Source organism: Nelumbo lutea, chromosome 2 (assembly GCF_056320005.1).
Source record: "Nelumbo lutea isolate HS-2025 chromosome 2, American lotus-T2T, whole genome shotgun sequence".
Lineage (NCBI taxonomy): Eukaryota > Viridiplantae > Streptophyta > Magnoliopsida > Proteales > Nelumbonaceae > Nelumbo > Nelumbo lutea.
In genome coordinates, this window is record NC_142685.1 from 63,941,104 (window position 1) to 63,964,668 (window position 23,565).

The 23,565-nt window shown below is 38.9% G+C and overlaps 1 protein-coding gene across 1 annotated transcript; it reads left to right on the forward strand.

The window, feature by feature from the left end:
• The first annotated feature begins 11,517 nt into the window (after window positions 1-11,517).
• Window positions 11,518-13,620, forward strand: TBL36 (TRICHOME BIREFRINGENCE-LIKE 36). The gene is made up of 5 exons (XM_088967263.1): window positions 11,518-11,953; window positions 12,195-12,366; window positions 12,467-12,648; window positions 12,839-12,997; window positions 13,084-13,620. The coding sequence occupies exons 1-5, from the start codon at window positions 11,625-11,627 to the stop codon at window positions 13,382-13,384; spliced, it is 1,143 nt and encodes a 380-aa protein (XP_088823389.1). The 5' UTR covers window positions 11,518-11,624; the 3' UTR covers window positions 13,385-13,620.
• The last annotated feature ends 9,945 nt before the right edge of the window (window positions 13,621-23,565 follow it).

Consider the following 23,565-nt stretch of genomic DNA (forward strand, 5'->3'; position numbering starts at 1 on the left):
AAACTGAAAGTACAAATTAAACATAAAATACCCCATTGACCCATAAGTGGGAGGCAAAAGCACTTTACTAATCACACTTTTTCTTAGATGAAAGTAGGAAATGACATTTTTTACTCTAATGTCTATTCAATCAAATTAATCAAAATAAAATAAAAACAAAATATTTGATTTTTCTCTCCAATTTCGTTCCCAAAAGGTTGATATGAAAGATGCAGAGTATTTTCGGAATAAAAAAACCCTAGACTAGTGCCCTTTTACATTTTCTACTCATTTTAAAAGGTCGTACAAGATACAACCAGTTAGATTGAATCACAGGCCTGGGTCAAGCCAGATTTTACCCTCTATTAACAGAGAATGTCTAAGCCCATGCCCAAGCGCAATCCAATTGTCCAGTCTATTTTTAAACTTAAACCCATCCATAATATAAAGCCCAAAGCCCGATATAAGTTATGCAACACCTTAGTTCTATATTAGATCTAATTCTATATTTTTAAACTTTCTACCCAATCACATGTTTTGCATGCCAAAAATATTAATTTCCAAGATACAAATATACACCCAAGTTCAAAAGATGGGGAATGGGAAGGGGAAAATGGAAAAGGTTAGGACTGGATGGTTGGTAGCTTAGTAAATTACTAAAATAGTAATACAGGTTATTACCTAATTAGGTACTAATATATGTTTTCATTAATTATAAATGTTCGAGTTGGGTTTGAGCTCGACCCATGAACTGGCACCAATTTTCAAATAAATGGCCATTAGGGGTGAGTAAGAAAAATTGAAAAATCCAACCGACCGAAATTGAACTGAAATTTGGTTAATCATATTGATCGGCTTGGTATTTTAAAAAATCGAAGACATTGCTTTGGTTTTAGTTAACCAAAATAGAAAACCGGCAGCTAACCGAATAGACGGAATACATATATTTATATATATTTTATATATATTTATGTATATTATATATATTTTATATTTTCTATCCATTATAAATTAATAAATATGCATTATATATATTTATAATATATAATATATTATTTATTATTTAATATATAATATTTTATATATATTTCTAGTGTTTTATTATATATTTATATATTTTTTATAATATACATTGTAAACAATAAAAACCGATGGTTAACCGAACCGGTTAACCAATTGGCTTCAGTTCGGTTTTAGTTAAAAACTGGTAACCCCGATTTGGTTTCAAAAATGAGCCCATGGTTCAGTTAACTGAACCGTAAGCACCCCTAATGGCCATAAAACCAAACACCATCTCAAAAAGCCTAGCCCTAATCCAAAAATAATCAGGCCTAATACTTATAGCCCAACCCTAATCTCATGGGCCTCCAAATATACTTAAGCCCAAGCCCACAAGCAAACTTGTTAAGCTATCTGGCCCATGAACAGGTCCATGACCATAATCTAAAGGATAAAATACAAAAACCTCCTATGAAGTTTTTGACAATCATACAAACCTCCCCTATAGTTTCACTTTAATAAATAATTCCCCTGAACTTTTGAGGAACTGGACAAAAACCTCACTTCCATCACCTTTCCATACGGAAAATGTTAGACTGTTGCACTAATTTTTTTCAAATGCCCATTCTACCCTTTTATAATTTATTTTACATACAAAATTACTAAAATAACCCTATTTTAATTTGACAAGAACCTACTTTGACAATCATCTACTAACATTTTTGTTGAGTTAAAACAGAGTTATTTCAATAATTTTGTATGTAAAATGATAGAATGGAAAGCTTTTGTACATAAAATAATTTATAAAAGGTATAACGGTGCATCAATCTAATATTTTCCATTTGAGAAGGTAACGAAAGTAGGGGTGTAAACGGGTTGAATTCGAATTGAATCAAGCAATATCCGAATTCAAATTTGATTAGAAAATTTGATATCTAAATTCAATTCGATTCGATTTGAATTCGATTAATTAATTATTTTATATAATTAATAAATATATAAAATAAATATTTTATTGATATAAAGTATATAAATATATAAATTATATTTATGTAACTTAATTATTATATATAAATTATATAAAATATTATATATTATATATTATATAAGAATTAAATAATCAATTGAATTCGGATATTTATCAAATCAAATCAGGTCATATCCGAATTCGAATCCAATTAACTATTTGATAAAAATAGGATATCCGAATTCGACCGTTTAAATATTCAAATTATCTGAATTCAATTCGATTATATCAAATATTGAATTCGAAATCGAATTTTTGAATACCGTTAACACCCCTCAACGAAAAGAAAGTTTTTGTCGAATTTCTCAAAAGTTCTGCTAAGGCCCGCGTAAATAAAGCAATTACAAATTATAGGGGGGTGTTAGTGATACCCAAGCCATATAAGTTAGGTTTTAGCAAATGACCCAAGTGTCATAGAATCGAGTGATAATCTTGCAACTCAGGTTGGATTGGGTTGGGATGCAGTAAACCTCACCCCAACTCTAAATAGTTGAACTTTGGGGTGCAACTTGGGTCGGGTTAAGTTGAGAATTTAATTACTTTTCAACGGGTCTCAACCATTTTTAGGAATTGCATAGTTCACGTTACAAGAGAATCAGGCCAGTTGGATCTGGCAAAGCCCAGCCCAAATTAAATCCAACATAGTTAAAGTCGGGTTCGGACTTATACAGGCTGGGGTGAGATTGGATGGGCTTACTTTATATGGGTTTTTTTTTAGCTGAAAACAAATATTTGTTTTGGTTCCGGTGCAAGTCATAGAAGGTGGGTCAGATTTGAGTTGGGTAGGATTGGATCAGACCCGATCTGAGCTCCAGTTACCCAAGCCCAACATGAGTTATGGTTGAGCCCGAGCTTTCAGGTTGAGCCTAATTCATGCAAAAGTTCGGATTGGGCTCAAGTAGGCCAGCTGCATATAGCCTTACTCAAAGTCATCTCTAAACACCTAGGTTTTAAGAGGCGCTGTTTAAATTTTGATTTTTGATGGATACATACCAATTCAATCAAAATAGGACTCCCGATCTCATACCCACAATAATTCTGCCCACTTTTAATCATAAGACATTACCTCATGCATAATAATATGTAGGAGGATGAGATGTTCTCTATGTGCGGCTGCGATAATATGTAGGTAAACATGAACAGAATTATTGTGAGCAGGAGATCCAGACTCTCTCAATAGTAGGAAGGTTTAAGTCATCTAGTTCTAGCATGAGATCAGATTGGCACCCCACATGCACATCTCAGCATGCATTGGGAACAACTCTCATACTTGAGATGTTCACAATACACAGGTGGATGGGGTTGTGGGGTGCCAATCTGATTTCTTGTATATCAAATCCAAATTAATCTGCTAATGGAAATCAAAAATCTGCATTGGGCCTGTCTGTACTTCTAGTTTTTATTGGTATTGACATAGAAATACATGATTTTGTACTATGGATGTATAAAGTAGTGAGGTACTTTGTTTGCGACCACTTTTTGAACCATTGATGAGTTTTGTTAGCATAATGCTCTTACTAGAAAGCACCAGTTGGCTTGATTGGTGAATCTAGGGATCATCAAATCCCACCTTCACCCTCTCAATCACCTAATCCAGGTGTTTGGTATCATTACTCTTTATACCTGAAATGTTTTGGTTTGATTAATATAAATTGGCATACAATTGTTACTTGAGGCTATTTATAATTGAAATAGGCATACCTTAAAAATGCATGTGCGACAGGCCGTTTCTAGAAACATCAAATTGGTGTTTCTTGGTAGGGGTAAAGTCTAATCATTATAGTTGAAGTAATTCTCACACGTGATGTGAAAACTCATACCTTTTGTATTGATCAACCAAAATGTTTAAAGTAGAAATAGCAATTGATATGGCCGAAAGTTGAAGGAAACATTCGGATTATTTAGAGAGAAGTTAACTGCACTCCTAAAACCAGTACTCATTTCAAGCATGCAGCCATCTAAAAAACAACTTCAAATGATGTCCATACTAAACTTTCTTAATTCAAATAAAAGATTCACTGCAAAGACTTTCAATATAGGTCATCAATTACAAATTAAACCTGATCTAATTTTCTAAGTTAATGGTCCATTTGTTTCACAGGAATAGGGAATTGGAATGGTCCAACCATTTGGTTGGGTGGAATCGAAATCTCATTCCCATTCCTGGTGGGATGGCATTCCCCCATTTGAGGGCATGGCCATTCCCTCCCCCTCCAAGTAATGAGAATCCATTCCAACTAATTCTAATTCTGATTTCAATTTCTGTATAAACCAAACATGCGGAAGGAATAGACCATTCCAATTTTGATTCTAATTTTAACTATAAACCAAACAGACCCTAAATAAGAAACCCAAAATTATATTAATCTCAAACAAAAGAATATGCATAGTTGCAATGGAAATTTAAAATTATTTTGCAATAAAGAGATAGTGGTTTCTTAAATTATTTTGCAATGGAAATTTAAAATTTTCAAGAAATTTGATAAAACCAAGATCACGTTAGGAATGGAAATAGGGCGGTGCGAGCTGGTTTTTGCCTACCTCGTCCCCGACCCTAAATTCAAATGCCCTACTCCGAACCTTGGCAGGGCTAGAAATCCTATCTACATCCCATCCCCATGGGGAATGGGGATCCCCAAATTTACTCCACTTCGCCCCAATCATTCCTACTTGTATACTTAAAAATTTATTTTTTTAAATTTACCTAAAACTATTTTATATTATGTAATATAATATAGTATAAAAATATATAATATTATAATTATAACATATATTAACAGTTATATATCTATATAATAGGGAAACTTTCTGAATAGTACTTTATAATTTGGGTCTAGTGCCACTTTGATCCCAAACTTTAAAATGTAAGGATTCAGTATCCAAACTTTTAAAACATGTCAATCCAGTACCTGCATTTACAGACCATCAGCTATGTGTATCAAATGAAATATTTGCCTCTTAAAACTTAAAAATATCAAAATTACCCTTAAAAATAGAACGCTATTCATCATCTTCTTCTAAGAAGTTAAAACAGAGCCAATCACAAACACCAAATCCTACATTCAACTTTTCTTTTGGGACGCTGGGAAGATCGGTTCTGAATACAATTGCATTGTGCATGACGGTGCAGAAGAGATTGATGCCAATGCCAAGGACGACGCCGATGCTTCTTATGTTTTTGTCAATGGAGCAGATTCTACTTCTGATGATCTCGTAGAACAGGATCTTGCATGAAGCAATGGAAACGGAGCCTATTGTCGAGGAAAAACCAGTTCCAGAATACGATGGTGGTTCTTCAAGCGGTGTGAAACTAGTCGAATTTGAAGAATTGAGTGTTCAAAAGGGAGATAAATCTTGTGTAAAGAGGACTTGCAATGTCGAGGAAATGCCTTCCAACCATGGTGATACCATGGAAAGCTTTCAATTGAGGAGAAACGTGAAATACTCAAATAGAGTTGGAATTGGAACAGCTTGGAAGCCATTAATAATTCGAACTTTGAACTCTGATCCTCCTGGCTGCCAAAACGTTGAAGTTGAGGTGTTGAGCTCTTCAACAACAATGAAGAAGAAACCAGTAAAAGACATGGACGCCACGGAAGGCAAAGATGGAGAAGAGGTAGAAGTTGCAAACGATACCTTCGACAGAAATACAGACCTCTGTCAGAGACTAATGGAACGATACGGTAAATCCTCCGCTCCTTAGTACCGTCACCTCTGCGCTTCTACGGCCACCATGAGAGCCATGCTCCAAGACGAAGGTCTCCCCTTTACTCCACCTGCCTATTTCGCTGCAGTGATAACAGCTATTAACGAATGCTTCTGAGACTCTAGACTCCGATGCTATTGGTGCTCTATCTTCGCTACTCTCCATTTTGATTTCTCTTGTTCCGTTGGAATCGGTGCCCCTGTCGAAGGCGAGTGAGGCCGTGATAGTACTTGTTATGCTACTAAATAGACCGCAAGAAACTGTATTGACGGAAACCGTGCGGTATCTGATCAAATCATTGAGGTTTCTGTGAACTGGAGGACTAGGATGCAGTGAAGTAGCCTTTTGAGACAACTCTTAAGTTCTCCGTTGATAAGCGCCCGATTGCCCGAAAGTATGGAATCATGTGCTTTGTTCATCAATTTTTTTTTCTGAATTCATATACCAGCAAAATTAATTAGTGGAAAATTGGAATTGGTTGTAATGCATTGGACGAAATCTCGAAATGTTGGCGTAAAGTTCTATTAGTTTTATTCAGTAAATCCAATCAGGAAACTTACAGAGACTGTTGAGTTGAAATTGCAACATCTTGACAGTGAGAAGGTAGAGAAGCAAAATGAATTAGTATCTTCTGTGGAAGTAGAAGAAAGTCCAAAATCTCAAATTATGGTTAGGGAAGCTGTTGAACATGAATTACAACAGCCCGGTAACATGAAACAATTAACTACAAAGAAGCAATCATCAATCAGGAAACTGTGACCTCTATTACAGAGACTGTTGGGTTTGAATTGCAACAACTTAATAGTGGCAAGGAGGCTGCAGAGAAAAATAAGTTTGAGGAGGGTGTGGAGCAGAGTAAGTTATTAGTCTTCTGTTGAGAAAAAAAAAAATCAGGTAAAACAGCTCGAAGAGGAGAAGCTTGAGAGTCACCATCATGGGGAAGAGACTGAAGAGAAAACTAAACCTGAGTCAGTTAAAGAAATAGAAGAAAATATGAAGATGGATGGTTGATAAAGAAAATTAGATAATAACTAAAGGGCATTTGTATCTTTTTACATGCCACTTAAATGCTAGTTAGTGGCAGGTAATAGATTGGTACCTTTTGAAAGTTGGTTATTGAATTGTCTCCTTTTAAAGTTCTGAGGCCAAATTGGCACTAAGCTCAAAGTATAGATACTAATTGAGAATTTTCCCTATATAATATAATATTATGGTATGCTATATACTATAGTCAGGGCAGGTTTGGGGCCGGGGTCAAGGTGGGGTGGACAAATACCAACCTCGCACCGTCCTCAATTCCTAGAGTTTCGGGTTTCCCCAAACCCCGGTCAATGATAAAAAACCCCGCTCGACTGGGGTGGGGCCTTAAGGGAATGGGTCAAATTACCATCTCTAGATCACATCCATAGTAATACATAAAACCCTAATTAAAATAAATAAAAAATTGTATACCTCCATTTAGATCGATTTCCAATAAAGGTGTGCAAAGAATTGCTTTGGTTCCCTTTTCGCAACCTCACAATTGTTTGGCTTTGAAGATTCTCCACACAAAGAAATAATTGATCAAAGCTCCTAAACCTTTCATAGAGTCTGATCCAAGAGAGAGGAAGAGGGAGAGTAAGGGGTGGCTCCAAAAATGTGCTAGCAATCTATATGTTTCTAGGGTTTAGAATTGCAGCATTAAAAGCTTTTATCTTAAACCCTAAGGGCGCCCCATGCATTCCTTATATAGAGTTCTGTTCTATTTTCAATTAGGAAACTTATCTCATAAGGTTTGGATAATTGCAATTAGGATCATATTCCCCGTCCCCAACGAGTTTGGCTTCCATTAAGGCAACACCCATTTGAGCAGCCTTTAGAGCCTTGCATTGGGAATATCTCCCTACTCAGCCAATCTCTTCTCCAACCCTGATTTTGAAATAAATCCCCATCTTAGATTCCCTATGGAAACCCAAATCTCTGAATTTTTTTAACTAATAGTATTTTAAAAAAATAAATTTACTTAAAATAAATAAAAATTTTAAAACATATATATATATATATATATATATAATCGGGGTCAGGGTGGGGTAGGAACCTCATTCCCCATGCCCGACCCCATTAGGTCAGGGAAGTCAAGTACCCATGGAGGATGGGGAAAATGGCCATTCCTGATTGCAATTAGGCCCCTCCACTAAGACTCCTAGATCTTAGTGATCAGACTCATACTTTGTTTACATTTTGCTCCTTAATGTGTGTGACCTCTTAGGTTCAACACTATTCCACAGCGACACATGATATTAAACTGTTCATTATCCCAAATGGAACTCCTCTTTCAATTAAGTTAAATTAAAACTCTTTTAATTCTCTCTTAAATGTGAACAATTGACCTTTATTTACAAGAGTTTCACATGTCATTAGTGACACTTATCAGTATGTCATGACTAGACTTGTTCAAGGGTTGGGCCAGGCCAAGTTTGGTTCGAACTTTATCTCTTTATAAATAGAAAATAACCAAGCCTAAGCCCAAGCCCAACTAACCATTGAGCCTAAATCTTAAACTCGAGTTTGGCCCTATATAAAGCCCAAAGCCCGATCAAAGTAGATGCTTAATATTATATTAATAGTATATCATTAATAATACATTATTTTATATAATGTTCTATATATTATATTATATAATACTTTTTTCACAACTAATTTTATTATTATATAATATATATCTTATTTTTATTATATATAATACTATGAAGCTTACCTTATTTAGAAAAGCTCAAGTCCAACCTGAAAAAATAGTCAGGCCCAATTTTTAGAGCCTGAGCCTACGGGCTTAAAACTTTATTCAAGTCCGATTTAGAATGGGTCAGGCCGAACAAGCCCATTGGGCTACCCAACCCATGAACTGGTCTAGTCATGACTACCTTAATAATTTGAATTTGGCATATTAAACCTTTCCATGTATAATTATCATGTAATAGGATCTTTCTATTATACAATTTCTCGAAAGAGTAAAGGGTCATGGTAAATATGTCAAACCCTATTGACTCAATTATATGCCCTATTGAATTAATGACGACTCATATAATAACACTTGGAACTCTTTTGCCTTGCCAAAGACTTACTAAATCACATCAATCTTAGTTGCATAGGACATTCTCTCTCCTCATGGATAAATACAAATTCCATTTTGTACATTTACATACTTCAATGTACAAGTCACCATATATTGACAACATGTGTATGCTTATATCACCTCATTAGGGTACAAGTATTTGCTCTTGCATAAGATAGCCATGATGTCTTAAGTCTAAGGATCATCCACACAATTGTAATGATAAAATCGGTTATTGACAAAATATTCCATGTAATTATTCTATTAATAAGTCAAGTTTAGTGAACTTGTTCATTAGGGCTGTTTACGGATCGGGTTGGATCAGTTTATTGATGTTTTTTCAACCGATTCGACCTAGTCGGGTTACCTGAAATTGAAACCAAAACCGACCCTGTGTTAAGCAAAATCGACCTAATCGGTTTAATTCGGTTTCGGCTCTACTTAGTGGTGACTCAGTTGTTGTTCAAGTGTTCATTTATGGCTCTACATTCCCAAAGGAAACCAACATTTCTTCAATGTTTGTGACCCATCCATGGATCCAGTTGTGGAGGGAACAGAGTTTGAGGGGTTAAGGGGGGCGGACCAAGTTAGAAGTTATCAAGAAAATAGAAAGTCAAATTGTATTAGAGAAAGAAGACTGAAATTTGTATATTTCAAGAAGCCTTCTAATATATGTAAAAAATGACACCTAATTCTAATTGTAATTGGTTGCCTATTTGGTGTAAAAGACCTTAGAAACTAGGATCATTTGATTCTTTTCTTTAAACTTTTTCAAAAAATGCAAGAAGCTATCATCTCAAGGAGGAAAGGTGTAGAGAGTAGGACTAGAGATTCCTTGTCTTACAATACTTGCCATTAATGTCATTCCTAACTAGAAAACTAAAAATTAAATTAGGTTGTAACTAGGATAGAGACAACTTAGTTAAGTAGGAACTAAGTAGATTGTAACTACTAACTAGGAACTAACTACTAAATCGGTTCAAATCAGGCCGGTTTTAATTTTCACACATGAAAATTGAAACCAGACTAAATCATCGGTTTATGATTTTTTATAACCCGAAACCAACCGGTGCTGAAAAAAACCCAGTTGACTTGAATTGGGTCGGTCTGTGTTGATCAATTTGGTCGGATTAGGTCGGTCCTTATTGTTCACATATTTGCTTCAATGTTTCCATACAAGTAATTTGAAATTCAAAACCCCGTAGGCAAACATAATATGTATCAATCTATCTAGATTATCAAAGCCGTAACGATAATTTTTCCACTAAGAACTATTTAAAAATCTTGTACCAAAATAAATATATCTCAAATTCTTTTCACACTTAAATAATTTCTTGATATAGATACTTTAGACTATTCATGTAAATTATAAGAAAAATATATGAATGTAAAATGTCCATTTATTAATAATAAATGTAAACAGTACAAAGAGTTCCCCTTCTAATGGTATTACATTATTGGGTTTAGGACACATGACTAACATATGTGTCCTATTATAGGTCAGTACTAGTAAGTCAGGTATCCGATTTGAAGAACTTACCCTACATCGGGCTCGGGATTTCGGGCTTAATGGCCCATTCAAACTTTAACAAATTTCTAATCCTATTCGACCCAAGTTGCACCCTAGCCATTACCTAATGTTGGTCCCAATTATGTGGGTCTTAAGAGAGGTAGATTGGACACGGTCTTAACATTGGCAGTTTTCATATAACGTATAATATTAAATTATTATTTATTATATTATATCATTTATAAGACCAGAAGCCCCACCTAGACCGGTGTAGGGCCAGGCTCGGAGTGTAGCTGTGTAGGCAGGGCCAGGCCTGGACCCAAGCTATCCTCCTTAACGCAGGTGCTAAACTTGGCCCTGGCTCATTGTCGACTCGGGTTACGGGGTAGGGGTGTCAATTGGATTATATTTTGTCTAATCTGGTCCAGTTCAATATGAGTCTATTATAAATGGATCATGTTCCATCCAGTCCAATGAATATTTTGGACCATTTTGGACCGGTCTAATTTAATATATAGATCATGCAATCTGTTCAAATTTATTTTAATTTAGATTGGTTCTAACTCAAACCTGGTCTTCTTATATATCTTCTACCAATGGACCATATATTGGCTCAATCCAACCCAGTTCAAATAGATTCATTATAGATGGACCAGGTCCAATCCAATCCAATAAACACTTTAGACCATTAAGTCAAGACTGGTTCAATTCAATATGCCTTATTGGTCCGTCCAACCCGACTAAATTGATTTTGGTTTGGACGGGGTCCAATCCAAAACCGGTCCATTGACACCCTTTACGGGACCACTGGAAGGTGCCATTAACGTAATGCTTGGCTTGATTAGAATAGAAATACATGATGGATCCCCCGGCCCCATTGAAGGGGCACCACTTCTCCCCATTATTCTGCTGATCATCTTCTTCATACGCTCACAAGTGGTCATCCCTTTCTTTTCTTGACATTGAAAAACAACAATCATGCGCATGCCCTTAGTACAACCTTGTATCACGGGGCTTTGGTAAACCACCTACATTTCACTGTTTCAGACTCTATCTCTCTCTCTCTCGTGGCCAACAAAATCAATTGCAGGAAATCATGGCTTCAGGTAAATAAAGAAAAAGTTGCATCACATGGTCCAGCTCACGGCGTAACTCATGCCGAAATGAATTACATCTAGTCAACTTAGGAGACATATAAGTGGTGAGGCCCTTTGGCCCTTGGTTTGGGTTATGGGACAGGACAGTCTCACACAATATTATTACTCAACCAATCCCCCTCTTAGTTTCTTCTAACAACTTCTCTATAACTTCAATGGGTGAAATTACACCCAACACTTGGTTTCTCTTCTTCGTATTCATCCTCTCTCTGAGATTCTTCAATGGAGAATGCTCTCAGTCCAGCCTAGGGAAGGACTCATGGTTGGAAGAAAAAGACAATGAAGTAAACATGGTTCAAGGTCAGCCGACCTCCATGAACAGCTGTGATATGACTGAGGGGAAATGGGTTTATGATCAATCGTACCCTCTTTATGATACAACATGTCCTTATCTTAGTACTCCGGTGAGCTGCCAGAGAAATGGTCGGCCAGATTCTGACTATGAGAAGTGGAAGTGGAAGCCTCATGGATGTTCAATTCCCAGGTAAATGAAAGATAAGTCTCTTGAGGAGCCCAGAATTTTGGCATTCTGAAGCTTTTTGGTGATTGGAAGATTGGAAAATAATTAAGCATGTATTTTACCATCTTAATTAAGGATTTTAAATTCTCTGCAGAACTGATATAAATTGAAAATGGGTGTTCCTGTTTCTGTTTGCTTGTGTATTACTTCTTGCAGCCTCTGAGAAATATGAAGTTATTAATTAGAAATTGTTACCATGATTCAGGTTTGATGCATTGGATTTTCTTGCAAGGATGAGAAGGAAAAGGATAATGCTGGTAGGAGATTCCATAATGAGGAATCAATGGGAGTCTCTTGTGTGCCTTGTGGAAGCAGTTATTCCTACTGAGCTGAAGACAGTTGCCTATAATGGTCCATCTATGGCCTTCCATGCCTTGGTAGGATGTTTGTGCAGAGATAGTCTCCTGTAGTTTCAGTTTCTCCCTGTACAGATTGATTTTCACTATCTATCTAGTAGTAACATGCTCATACTTGCAGGATTTTGAAATGTCAATTGAGTTTTCTTGGGCTCCATATCTGGTTGAAATGAAGGAAGGACCCCAAAACAAAAGAATTCTGCACTTGGATTTGATTGAAGAGAATGCAAAATTCTGGAAAGGAGTTGATATTCTTGTGTTTGATTCAGCTCACTGGTGGACACACTCTGGGAAATGGAGCTCGTAAGAGGATCCTGCAACAATCACTCTCTTTTTCTCTTATTAAATTCTGTTCTTGTCAAAACTTGCTGCACCTGGATGCTTCATATTACTTTGATTTGTAGGTGGACATGATTGTTGGGGCATATTATTAGCATAGATTGAATAATTGCCAGCCTGGCTATTTGCATCATCAAACTGTGGGTTGTTGCAGGGTGGACTTTTACATGGAGGGAAACAGTATGATCACAAGCTTGAACCCAATGGTTGCCTATGAGAAGGGTCTAACTACATGGGCTAGATGGGTAGACTTAAACCTAGACCCCAAGCGAACCCGAGTCATTTTTCGGAGCATCTCGCCTAGGCATAACAGGTAAGATGCCTCCACTGATTCACTGCTCATACTTGAACAAACATCAGTTGGTTTTTTAACTGGAGGAACACTTGGGTGCCTTGCAGAGAAAATGGCTGGAAATGCTACAATCAGAGGGAGCCATTGAGGAACTTCAATCACCAACCTCATGTTCCTGAACAATTGCCAATTCTAGAAGCAGTACTAGAGAGAATGAGCTTCCCAGTCTACTTGCATGATATCACAAGAATGTCTGCATTTCGAAGAGACGCCCATCCATCAGTATACTCCAGGGCTTTGGATGAGCAGCAGAGGCAGAACCCAACAGGCTACACCTCTGACTGTAGCCACTGGTGCCTTCCTGGGGTACCTGATATATGGAATGAGATGCTGAACGTATTAATCTAATCTTGTACAAAGAAAGTAAAACATAGCTAGGGTGGTTAGAAGAATAACTTGTTCTGCCAAATTAGGGTCTGTCTGTTGTTCATGCCAACTAGATGGAAGTATGGCTAATTAGATCAACTGATCAAAATAGGTGTTTATCAGTGTCTTGAGTTTTGTACTATGAGACTTCCTTAAAGAGCTCTCTGTAATGATGTTCTAAGATGTGATATGAGTATGATGGCAATAGTGCTTTCTTATCTGTTGACCATATATAGAATTCAATTAAATTCTTTGATGCTGTCTGCTATCTTGGACTAGGTACAATTGAGATCCATCAATATTCATGTTAATTAATATTTAGATAGAAATGAAATTTTATCCATTGGATTAGAATATTGCATACCATTAGTAAACTAAACTTTAAATTATGAGAATATTATATGTTGTTAATAAAATAAACTATAAGTGACTTTAATATCATATATAATGAATAAGATGACTTAATACTAACTTTTATGATACTTGAAACTATGACTATTTATTTAGCAATAAAATATTCAAATCAACTTTAGTAATCGATGCATATTAAGTTTTAAGGTAAATATTATGGGATTTGGATTGGAGCAGATCATATTGGGATTGCCTTAACCAGAGTGGGTCTTGGTGATCAGCCAATCCATTCGGATCAGCTGTATACTTAATTAGGTTGTCTCTTAACCTGTCAAAGGGTCACTCATGGGTCAATAACTTGAACCATTTTCCGGAAGACTCATCCAAGTTTCAGGTATATTAGGCTACCAGTGAGACATTCAGCCAAAAATTTAGCAAAATTTTACCTCATTTTGTCCCTCATTTCATTGTATTTGTAACTAAGCACATGGCATAACCAAGTTATCCATTGAATTGCACCCTTCTTCAAACTGAAGATACACTGTTCAGATAGAAACAAAACGCCCATGCATAGATCTCTTGAGAAATCCTCCATGCTTGTAGGGCAAAGTGAGAATAGGGGTGAGGCCAGCAGCGCATGGGACAGGTTTTGACAAGGGTACATGAGGGCCATAGGGCCAGCCAGGGCTTGGCCTGTGGCCAACCAGAACCTTCATAACTATTTTATATAAGTTTAATGAAAGCCCTTAGAGATGGGGATTTCTCCTCACACAATTGGGTAGGCCTCCCTCCCAAAAAGAGGACTAAATAATGTGGGTCACATATAGATATAAAAACATGTGTCCTAATTCAAATTTAAGTAATATATATTATCATGTTTCCATAATTTGACAATGGATATGACTGAGAATAAAATAAACTGGCGTAACGGGGTTCATGTAGCCGACCCCATATAGTTGAGACAAGGCTTAAATGATGATGATGATTCAAATAACAGGGGGTTGATCGGGTGAGGACTGAGAGTAGGTCACAAGTGAGATTCATTGACCTCACCAACCAGCCCTTTTTTTTTGTGAAGGCAAGATTCGATCCCAAGCCTCCATTACAACCGGCAGAATACCTTATGAACCAGCCTTGCACAGATACACAAGTTTGATCTCCTACCTCTTCTTTTAGGCCTATTTCATTTTTCAGGAAGTCATTTACCTGAGTAAATGCACTTATCTAGACAATATTTCCTTGGAAACACTTACTCCAATAAATACACTTATTAATGTTCTTTTGTTTATCAAGTACAGTTAAACAATAATAATTTTATCCATTAAAATGTTATTACTGAAGGGGTAATGTTGTCTCATCATGCATTAGCAAATTTTCCCATAAATGAGAAAGTTATTTAGCAAATGGGTAAAGGTTAATGATATAACCGTTTTCGGTCAAGTACCAATGTTTTGTGATGTAAAATTTTTTGGCTAAGTACCTCGTTATTTGACCCGGTGGTGGCGTGCCTTAGTGAGGAGCTACCTGGTGGTGAACTGCCTACTAGCGAACTGCTCGGTGGAGAACTGCCTGGGGGCGAACTGCCTGGTGGCGAACTGCCTGGTGGCGAGCTCCTTGGTGGCGAACTGCCTGGTGGCGAACTGCTTGGTGGCGAACTGCCTGGTGGCGAACTGCCTGGTGGCGAACTGCTTGGTGGCGAACTGCTTGGTGGCGAACTGCCTGGTGGCGAATTGCCTGGTGGCGAACTGCCTGGTGGTGAGTTGCTCGGTGGTGAACTGCCTGGTGGCGAACTGTGTCAGTCGGCCAAGTCGGCGCCTGGGCCGGGTTGTCAGGGGGGCGCCTGCGTCAGTTGGCGGGTCGGTGTCTGGGCCAGGTCGTCAGGTTGGCGCCTGTGTCAGTCGGCGGGTCAGTGTCTAGACCAGGTCGTCAGGTTGGCGCCTGTGTCAGTCGGCGGGTCAGTGTCTAGGCCAGGTTTGTTGGTGGGCGCCTTAGGGGTGGCTTGGCCAGATCATGCGCTACGCTGGTCCAGGTTGGCCAGGTCGCGCAGGCCACACGCAGTTCGTGCAGGTCGTGTGCAGTTCGCGCAGGCGCGCGTCAGGCCACGCGCAGGTTGCGCCAGGCTGGCCAGACTGGTGCCCAGGTGGGTCACCAACTTCGTAAGTTTGTTGGCTGGGTGTTTTCCTATTTGTCACGAGGTACCACGTATCGCAATTTCACTGGAGGGCCAAATCTGCCCTCATCAGCTGAGTAACTAAACAGCTCGGGAATCGTTCTTTTTCCATAGGGCCCATTAATACCAAAACATGAATACAAGTGAATTGATCAACTCTTCTGTTGACCAATTTACCCATCCCTATTTATTGAAAAACGAACTCGGCCTTAGAAGGATTCTAAGTGACCATGCATCCAAACTTTCAATTACTACGGAATGACTTTCCCTAGAAGTTTAAATAAAACAACTAGAAAATGAAGCAAGCCAATAGCCTTATATAATCAACCATCGTAAATAAAATATAGAAAATATTATGACAGTTTGGATGGCCAAAAAATGTATTTAGTATTCAGGGTAATCGATTTTTTAAAGATCAACTGTTTGTAAGTATTCTAATCTACCGTAGTCTACGGAACTGTTATACAAAAGATTTTAGGCTTGGAAGGACGGCCTGATTTTTTTGTCGTTTTAGGATTCTGTGAGCTTTTTAGGATGCAGTTTTTTCCGGCTTCCCAATATTTGTTGTCAAATGAAAAAAGACTGTTTTCTAGTCTAACAGTCTTTGAAAAAAAAAAAAAAAAAAAAAAAAAACTTTAAAAATACCAAACGGGCCCTAAAAAAAGCCATTACTCAATGTTGAATGTTGGTCCAGCTATCTAAGGTTTTGAGTCTCTCATACTCAAATCCACCATGCAGCGTGTGGACCCCAAATAAATGCACTCAGTCATCATAGTGCCATTTATAATGATGAAAATGCCCCTCAGTGAAAGACAAATTTTTTCCTTTCTTTCCTTTATCCTTCTCTTATGTTTTTTATACTGAATCTCCCCAATTCTCAAACCGAAAGACACCCTAATTCCCTAAAATGACAAAACAGGGTGACCAGAAGCATCTAATGTGAATGTGATGTTGATCATGAACCATATGGTTGATCCTCCATTTCACCATCCGAACGCTATTACTTTCTCAAATTTGACTACAATCATGTAATCCAATGGTCATGACGTGGACATTGAATGATAATAATGATCCATGATTAAAGCTGAAATGATGCATATCTTGTATTTACTTGTCCATTTTCTCTCTTAAAATTGGATTTCGGTATTACATGGTTCACATTTAGGCCCATTGAACACACCACATGCACAGAGAGCCTATGATTTCCTGTGCTTCTCTATTTGGAGGGACGATCATCTCAATATCAACTACTGGGTCATTGACATAATATTTATCTCCACTTTTTTTTAATAAATTTTCTTTTAATTTCTCTCTATCTCACCCCATATTTTCTCTCTCCTCTCCTCTCTTATCATTTAACAAGGCTACAAGTTGCCTAATTTGAAGATTTCAACTATATCATGCTTGGGTTAGGTTTTGGATTCATGAACAGATCCTTAACCCAAACCATATATGTATGTATCTAACAAGAAAGGATTTGAATTAGGAATGAGGCCATCCATAGAAACTTCAGAATATATTTAATATGATAAAATGTGATAAAGTAGACTAAGATTGTTTGATCATATGCATAGAAGACCATCAACAACACTGATTAAAAAACATAAGTTGAAGGGACTAGCAGGGATAGTGGTAGACCAAAAAGGACATGGGCAATTGTAAGAAATGATTTAAGCACTATTAATCTAGGTTTGACTATGATGACAGTAAAATGTGATATTACAAATACTTACAACAAATCAACTGGCATCATAAAAGTATAACTAATCAGATGGGTTTTCATCAAAATTCACAAGGGGTAGTGATCGGTAAAAGCCTTTCTGGTAATATATCTCTTCAGCATCATAGAGTTTTTCATTAATTTAATAGTAGATATTGCCTTTAAAGCTTAAATAGAACAGTGGTGAAATAGGATTCATGTAGCCGACCCCATATAGTTGGAATAAAACATGAATGATGATGAAGATGATGACGATGATGATATATATATATAAAATGAAATTCAATTAATTCAACTTTTTTGTTTAGTCAAAATTTCAAATCCAAAAACCAAAACCCAAACTGAAATAACTAAATTTCAACCCCAAAACTGAATCAACCCAATTGATATCCCTAAAAGTAAAATAACTGAACGGAACAAATTGAAACCGAAATTTCCAGCTTAATTTTAACCAAATAATGTTCGCTCTTACTATTAGCTAGTTACATCTAAAACCCAAGTGATACGTGATTAACATAATGAAACAACGAAGAAATAGCTGGCACAATGAAATATGAAGAACAAATAGTTGGATCTACGGGTGCAAATGGCTCGGGTCATGATCTGATCCAATTTGGTTGAATTCGGATCACCCATGGTCAGATCTTCGGATCGGATTATAGGATTCGATTTGAAATTGGATCGGATTCGGATCATTCTCTACCCGATCCGAGAAGATTTGATAGACATTTATAAATATATATAATACATATATATGTTATTTATTTATTTATATTGTATTTTTATAAAATTTTTATATTGTTTATTTTTTTTATAAAAAAATGCATATATATGATGAAAATAATTAAAAAATACTTATATTTTTTTGTTTTTTTATTATTTAAATTCGTATATTTTATTTTTTATTTTAATAATTTATTAATTTTTAAAGAAAACAAGTCGGATCAAATCAGATCCAAAGATCCGATATGATTCGAATTCAAATTGAATCCTATCAAATTTAATCGAATCGAATCTAACATGAACAGTATCGGATCGGATTCAAATATACCCTGATTTGAATCCGATCCGATCCATTTGCATCCCTAATTGGATCAAGGGCAAATGATACAAAATAGTAGGCAGCCAAAATGTTAACACCCTTTAGATGAGGTCAAATAAAGCATGCCGGGACAATCTGGCAATTTTAGCATCATCCATTCCCTGTAGCTTATCTTTTCTTTTTTCTTCGGGTCTACATTCCATGCACCTTATCACTCTAACTTGGATTATAGCTCCACATTTCTTCACTTCTGCTTCCATAGTTTTGATGGATGCTTAGCACCGATGCATGAGTTTTCCATTTAATCAGCTTACATCAAGAAAAAAAAATGAAAATGTTAATGAAAAACGTTACTTCAATGAGTAGTGAGAAGGAGAGGTTCTTGAATCATCAAAATGACGCTATTTGAATAATCTTGGTGATCTTGAATCACCAAAGTGATTTGTCATATTGAAATTAAAAAAAAAAAACCTGACTTTTGTGAGATGCTATATGCTTGTCAAACCAGGTTTTCTACACACAAAATATCTCGTGTACTTGATGTTGTCATTAATGTGAAGATATTCCTTATATACAGTTGCTGTAAGGTTGGTGTGAAGCATGATTTGTGAGGAGTAAATCTAATTTCACGATCGTCATAATGAAATTATTATAAAAATAGCAACTAAAGCACTTTAAACCAATGTTTTTGTACTGTTGTTGACCAAGGCGGTTGGACTGTTTGGCTTAGAAATCGTTCAAGCAACCAGTTTTGTTTTATCTTAAACCCGTTTTTTGGCCAAAAACCGTTGAATTCGTCAATGACCTACTGACCTAGGCGAACAAACTATTAACCCATTCAATGGTTTTTGGCTGTTTTTTATTTTAATAATTTTTTGTTGAAACAGGCCGCGGTTCAAATTGCACGGTCAAATTATCGACCTAGAAACTAGTGGCCAAAATGGTTCTGGCTCCGGGTCAATTTTTAAAACCTTACTAACACTCAATCAACAAGCATCTCCACCAAATAGATTTTCATAGAATCCGAATTAGTTGATCACTTTAGCTGTTCAACGGGCTGTAAAACCAATGATGAGATTCCACCACAGTAATAAATTGATGGGTCCCAATAACAAATTCTTGGTGAAGCAAAACACCTATGGAACACATTGTTGCCCAATACCATGTTAGTTGTCTCAGTGTAGTAGGTCACTACCAAGCTGGATAAAGTAATAATGCCACCTGCTTTGACAATTTTACCTACTGGGTCTCAAGAGAATTAAGGGTTCATTTGGTTAAGTATCGATTTTTTGGCTAAGTACCTCGTCATTTGGTCTACTTTCAAGAGGCCGATGACTTAGGCCAAAGTGAACTTTGGCTGCCAAGTTGAGTCAAGCTAGGTAGCCTAGGTGGCGAGCTGACTATAGTGCCGAGTTGCCTATGAGGTGTCGAGCTGACTAGGTGTTGAGCTGCCTATGAAGTGCTGAGCTGACCAGGTGCCGAGCTGCCAGTGAGGTGCCGGGCTGACCAGAGGGCCAAGCTACCTGTGGGCGAGCTAAATTGATAAGCTTCGTTGCTCTTTAGAAACCAGCAAGGAACCAAATGTCAGAGGACCCGAGGTGGCTAACCCGGTGAGGTCGCTCCGATGCTTAAGTCAGTACTCTCATAGTAGACTGCGAGCTAAAAATCACAAAGTCTGAGAGATAGAACTTGCTTACTTGCTTGCCTCTGGGTTGGTGCCTTTATATAGGCATTGTTTGGTGTGGGCTTCATGCACCATATCCGAGATTTCTACGAGGTCGTCTAAGTGGTTTGAGATTCATGGAGGTAACCGCCATGCACGTTGACCACCCTCCAGATCATTTTGTAGGTCGCCAAGTCGGCGTCTGTGCCAGGCCGCCAGGTCGTAGCTGGGCTAGGTCGCCAGGTCGTGCCTGGGCCAGGCTGCCAGCTCGTGCTTGTACCAAGCTGTCAGCTCGCGCCAGGGCCAGGCCTCTAGATCGTGCAAGGGCCAGGCCACGCTTGTGCGTGGTCGCGCCTATGCCAGGCCGCCAGGTGGGACACCATCAACTTGGCTAAGGCAAGTTGTTGCCAAAGTGGTTCCGAGTGTCACCTAGTTGTTCTAAGGTGCCATGTGTCACAATATCATTCGAGGGCCAAATCCACCCTCATCATTTGCCCCTCCACTCCTGAGCCAAAAGTAACTCAGTGAAAGGAGTAGATTTATCCTTTTGGCCCAGAATACATAATTCGATGAGCTCATAACCGTCGATTCAATTCCTTAGGCTCTGGGAGTGACTCGTAGTCCGCTCCTTGATTTTGCCCATGCCGAAGAGGCGACTGGGTGTTATGTGGTGAGGAGGTCTTTGCTAGTTCGATATTTTGGCCCTTAGGCCCTAGGAGTGACTCGTAGTCCACTCTTCTTGATCTTGCCCATGCCGAAGAGGCGACTAGTTCTTATGTGGTATTTTAGCCTTTAGGCTCTGGGAGCGACTCGTATTCCACTCTCCTTGATCTTTGATTTTGCCCATGCCGAGGAGGCGACTGGGACTTGTTTGCCCATGCCAAGGAGGTGACTGGGACTTGTATGCCCATGCTGAGGAGGAGACTGGGACTTATCGTAGTGCCAAGGCCTTTTATCAGTTTGTCAGTTCGCACTAGGGCAAGGCCACCAGGTCGCGCATGTGCCAGGCTTCCAACTCGCGCCTGTGCCAAGGCCAGGGCCAGGCCATCAGGACGTGCCTGTGCCAGGGCCAGGTCGCGCTAGGGCTAGGGCCAGGTCGCCAGGTCGCGCCTGGGCCACAGTTGCGTTGCATCAGCCTCGTTAGTGACATTGGTTACCCACTCCTGCAAGAATCTACTAGGAGCTCAACCTACAAGGGCAGCACTACTGAATTTAGGTCACCAGCTCGCACTGGAGCCTTGGAAGGCTCGACCGGCAGGGGCGTCCATGCAGTCTGTTGGCCACCTACTCCAGCGGAAGCCACGAAGAGCTCATCTTTGTAAAGGGTACTTTGCGAAGAGGACTGATGAGGCTTTATCCGAGTTGAAATAAAGTTGGTAGAGCTGCTTAGTTTGTTGGCCATCAACTTCCTACATAGTCTTTGAGTTCATAAAATATGGAAGCTAAAAAGTGAGAGCTTTTAGTAGTGTTTCCCACAGATGGCGCCAATTGATGAATCAATTTTTGGTTAAGTATCGATTTTTTGGCTAAGTACCTCGTCATTTGGTCTGCTTCCAAGTGGCCGATGACTCAGGCCGAAGTAAACTTTGGCTACCGAGCTGAGTCGAGCTGGGCAGGCTAGGTGGCGAGCTGACTATAGTGTCGAGCTGCCTATGAGGTGTCGAGCTGACCAGGTGTCGAGCTACCTGTGAGGTGCCGAGCTGCCTGTGAGGTGTCGGGCTGACCAAAGGGCCGAGCTACCTATGGGCGAGCTGAATTGATGAGATTCATTGCACTTTAGTGACCTGCAAGGAACAAAATGTCAGAAGACCCAGGGTGGCTAACCCGGCGAGGTTGCTCCGATGCTTAAGTTAGTACTCTCATAGTAGATTTCGAGCTAAAAATCACAAAGTCTGAGAGCTAGAACTTGCTTATTTGCTTGCCTCTAGGGTTGGTGCCTTTATATAGGCATTGTTTGGCATGGGCTTCACGCACCATATTCGAGATTTCTACAAGATCGTCTAAGTGGTTCGAGATTCCAAGAGGTAACTGCGATGCACGTTGACCACCCTCCAAATCGTTCGACACATGGGCCAACTTCCATGGATCGTGGGAGTGTTAGGATATGCATGCCAAATTTGTCGGTGAGCACATCTCATAGGTCGCCAGGTCGGCGCTTGTGCCAGGTTGCTTGGTCCAAGTAGCCAGGTTGGCACCTGGGCCAGGCCGCCAGGTCGTGCTTGGGCCAGGCTACCAGCTCGTGCCTGTGCCAGGCTGCCAACTCACACCAGGGCCAAGCCGCCAGGTAGCGTTAGTGCCAGGCTGATAGGTCGTGCAGGGCCAGGCCGCCATGTCACGCCAGTGCCAGGCCACGCTTGTGCCGGGCCGCGCCTGTGCCTGGCCGACAGGTGAGACACCATCAACTTGGCTAAGGCAAGTTATTACCAAAGTGGTTCCAGGTGTCACCTAGTTGTTCTGAGGTGCCATGTGTCACCTAGTTCTCATAGTCTACTTGATTCATACAGGAACCGGGGGAGGGAATGTGATTACCATTCCACCAGGAATGGGAGTGGGATTTTGATTCCACCCAACCACTCAGATTCTGATTTCAGACCCCTAATTACGCAAATCAAACGGGCCCTAAGTGTTTTAATTTACACAGCAACCAGGGCCGGGCCATACTGCAGGGTCCGTTCAAATTTTGGCAAATTCTAAACACAAGCTGTTTTGCAAAATCCAATTCAAAGCAAGCTATTTTTTAGGGGTGCAAGTGTGGCTGGATGGACTGGGTTCAAGGTCAACCTAGGCCCAACTAAGGCTCAAGCATGGACGGGGCCCGATATCAAGCCTGATCTTTCCAATCTAGGCCCAGCCCAAACTGAAAAATGTCATACTCGGATTAGGCTCAGGTTAGTAAATTGGGCTCAAGTGGTCCTGATAAGCCCAATGTACACAGGGGTTCAGCTTGATCTCAGCTTGAAAAAAAAAAAAAAACTTAAGATGTTGAGTCTAGGCCCAGCCCAAAGATAAAAAATCCAAGCCTAATCCATACAAAAAATGCAGACTGGATCGATTTATACTCAGATTGGGCCCACCCAAATTGCGCCCCTAATTTCTTCTTCTTTTAACATCCAATTCAGATAACCTCTTTCTAATGATAAGTTGAAATTCATCGCATCACTTTTGGAAGTGGCAAAAGTGTAGTTTCTCTAGAGAAAGAACCCACCCAAGATGATAC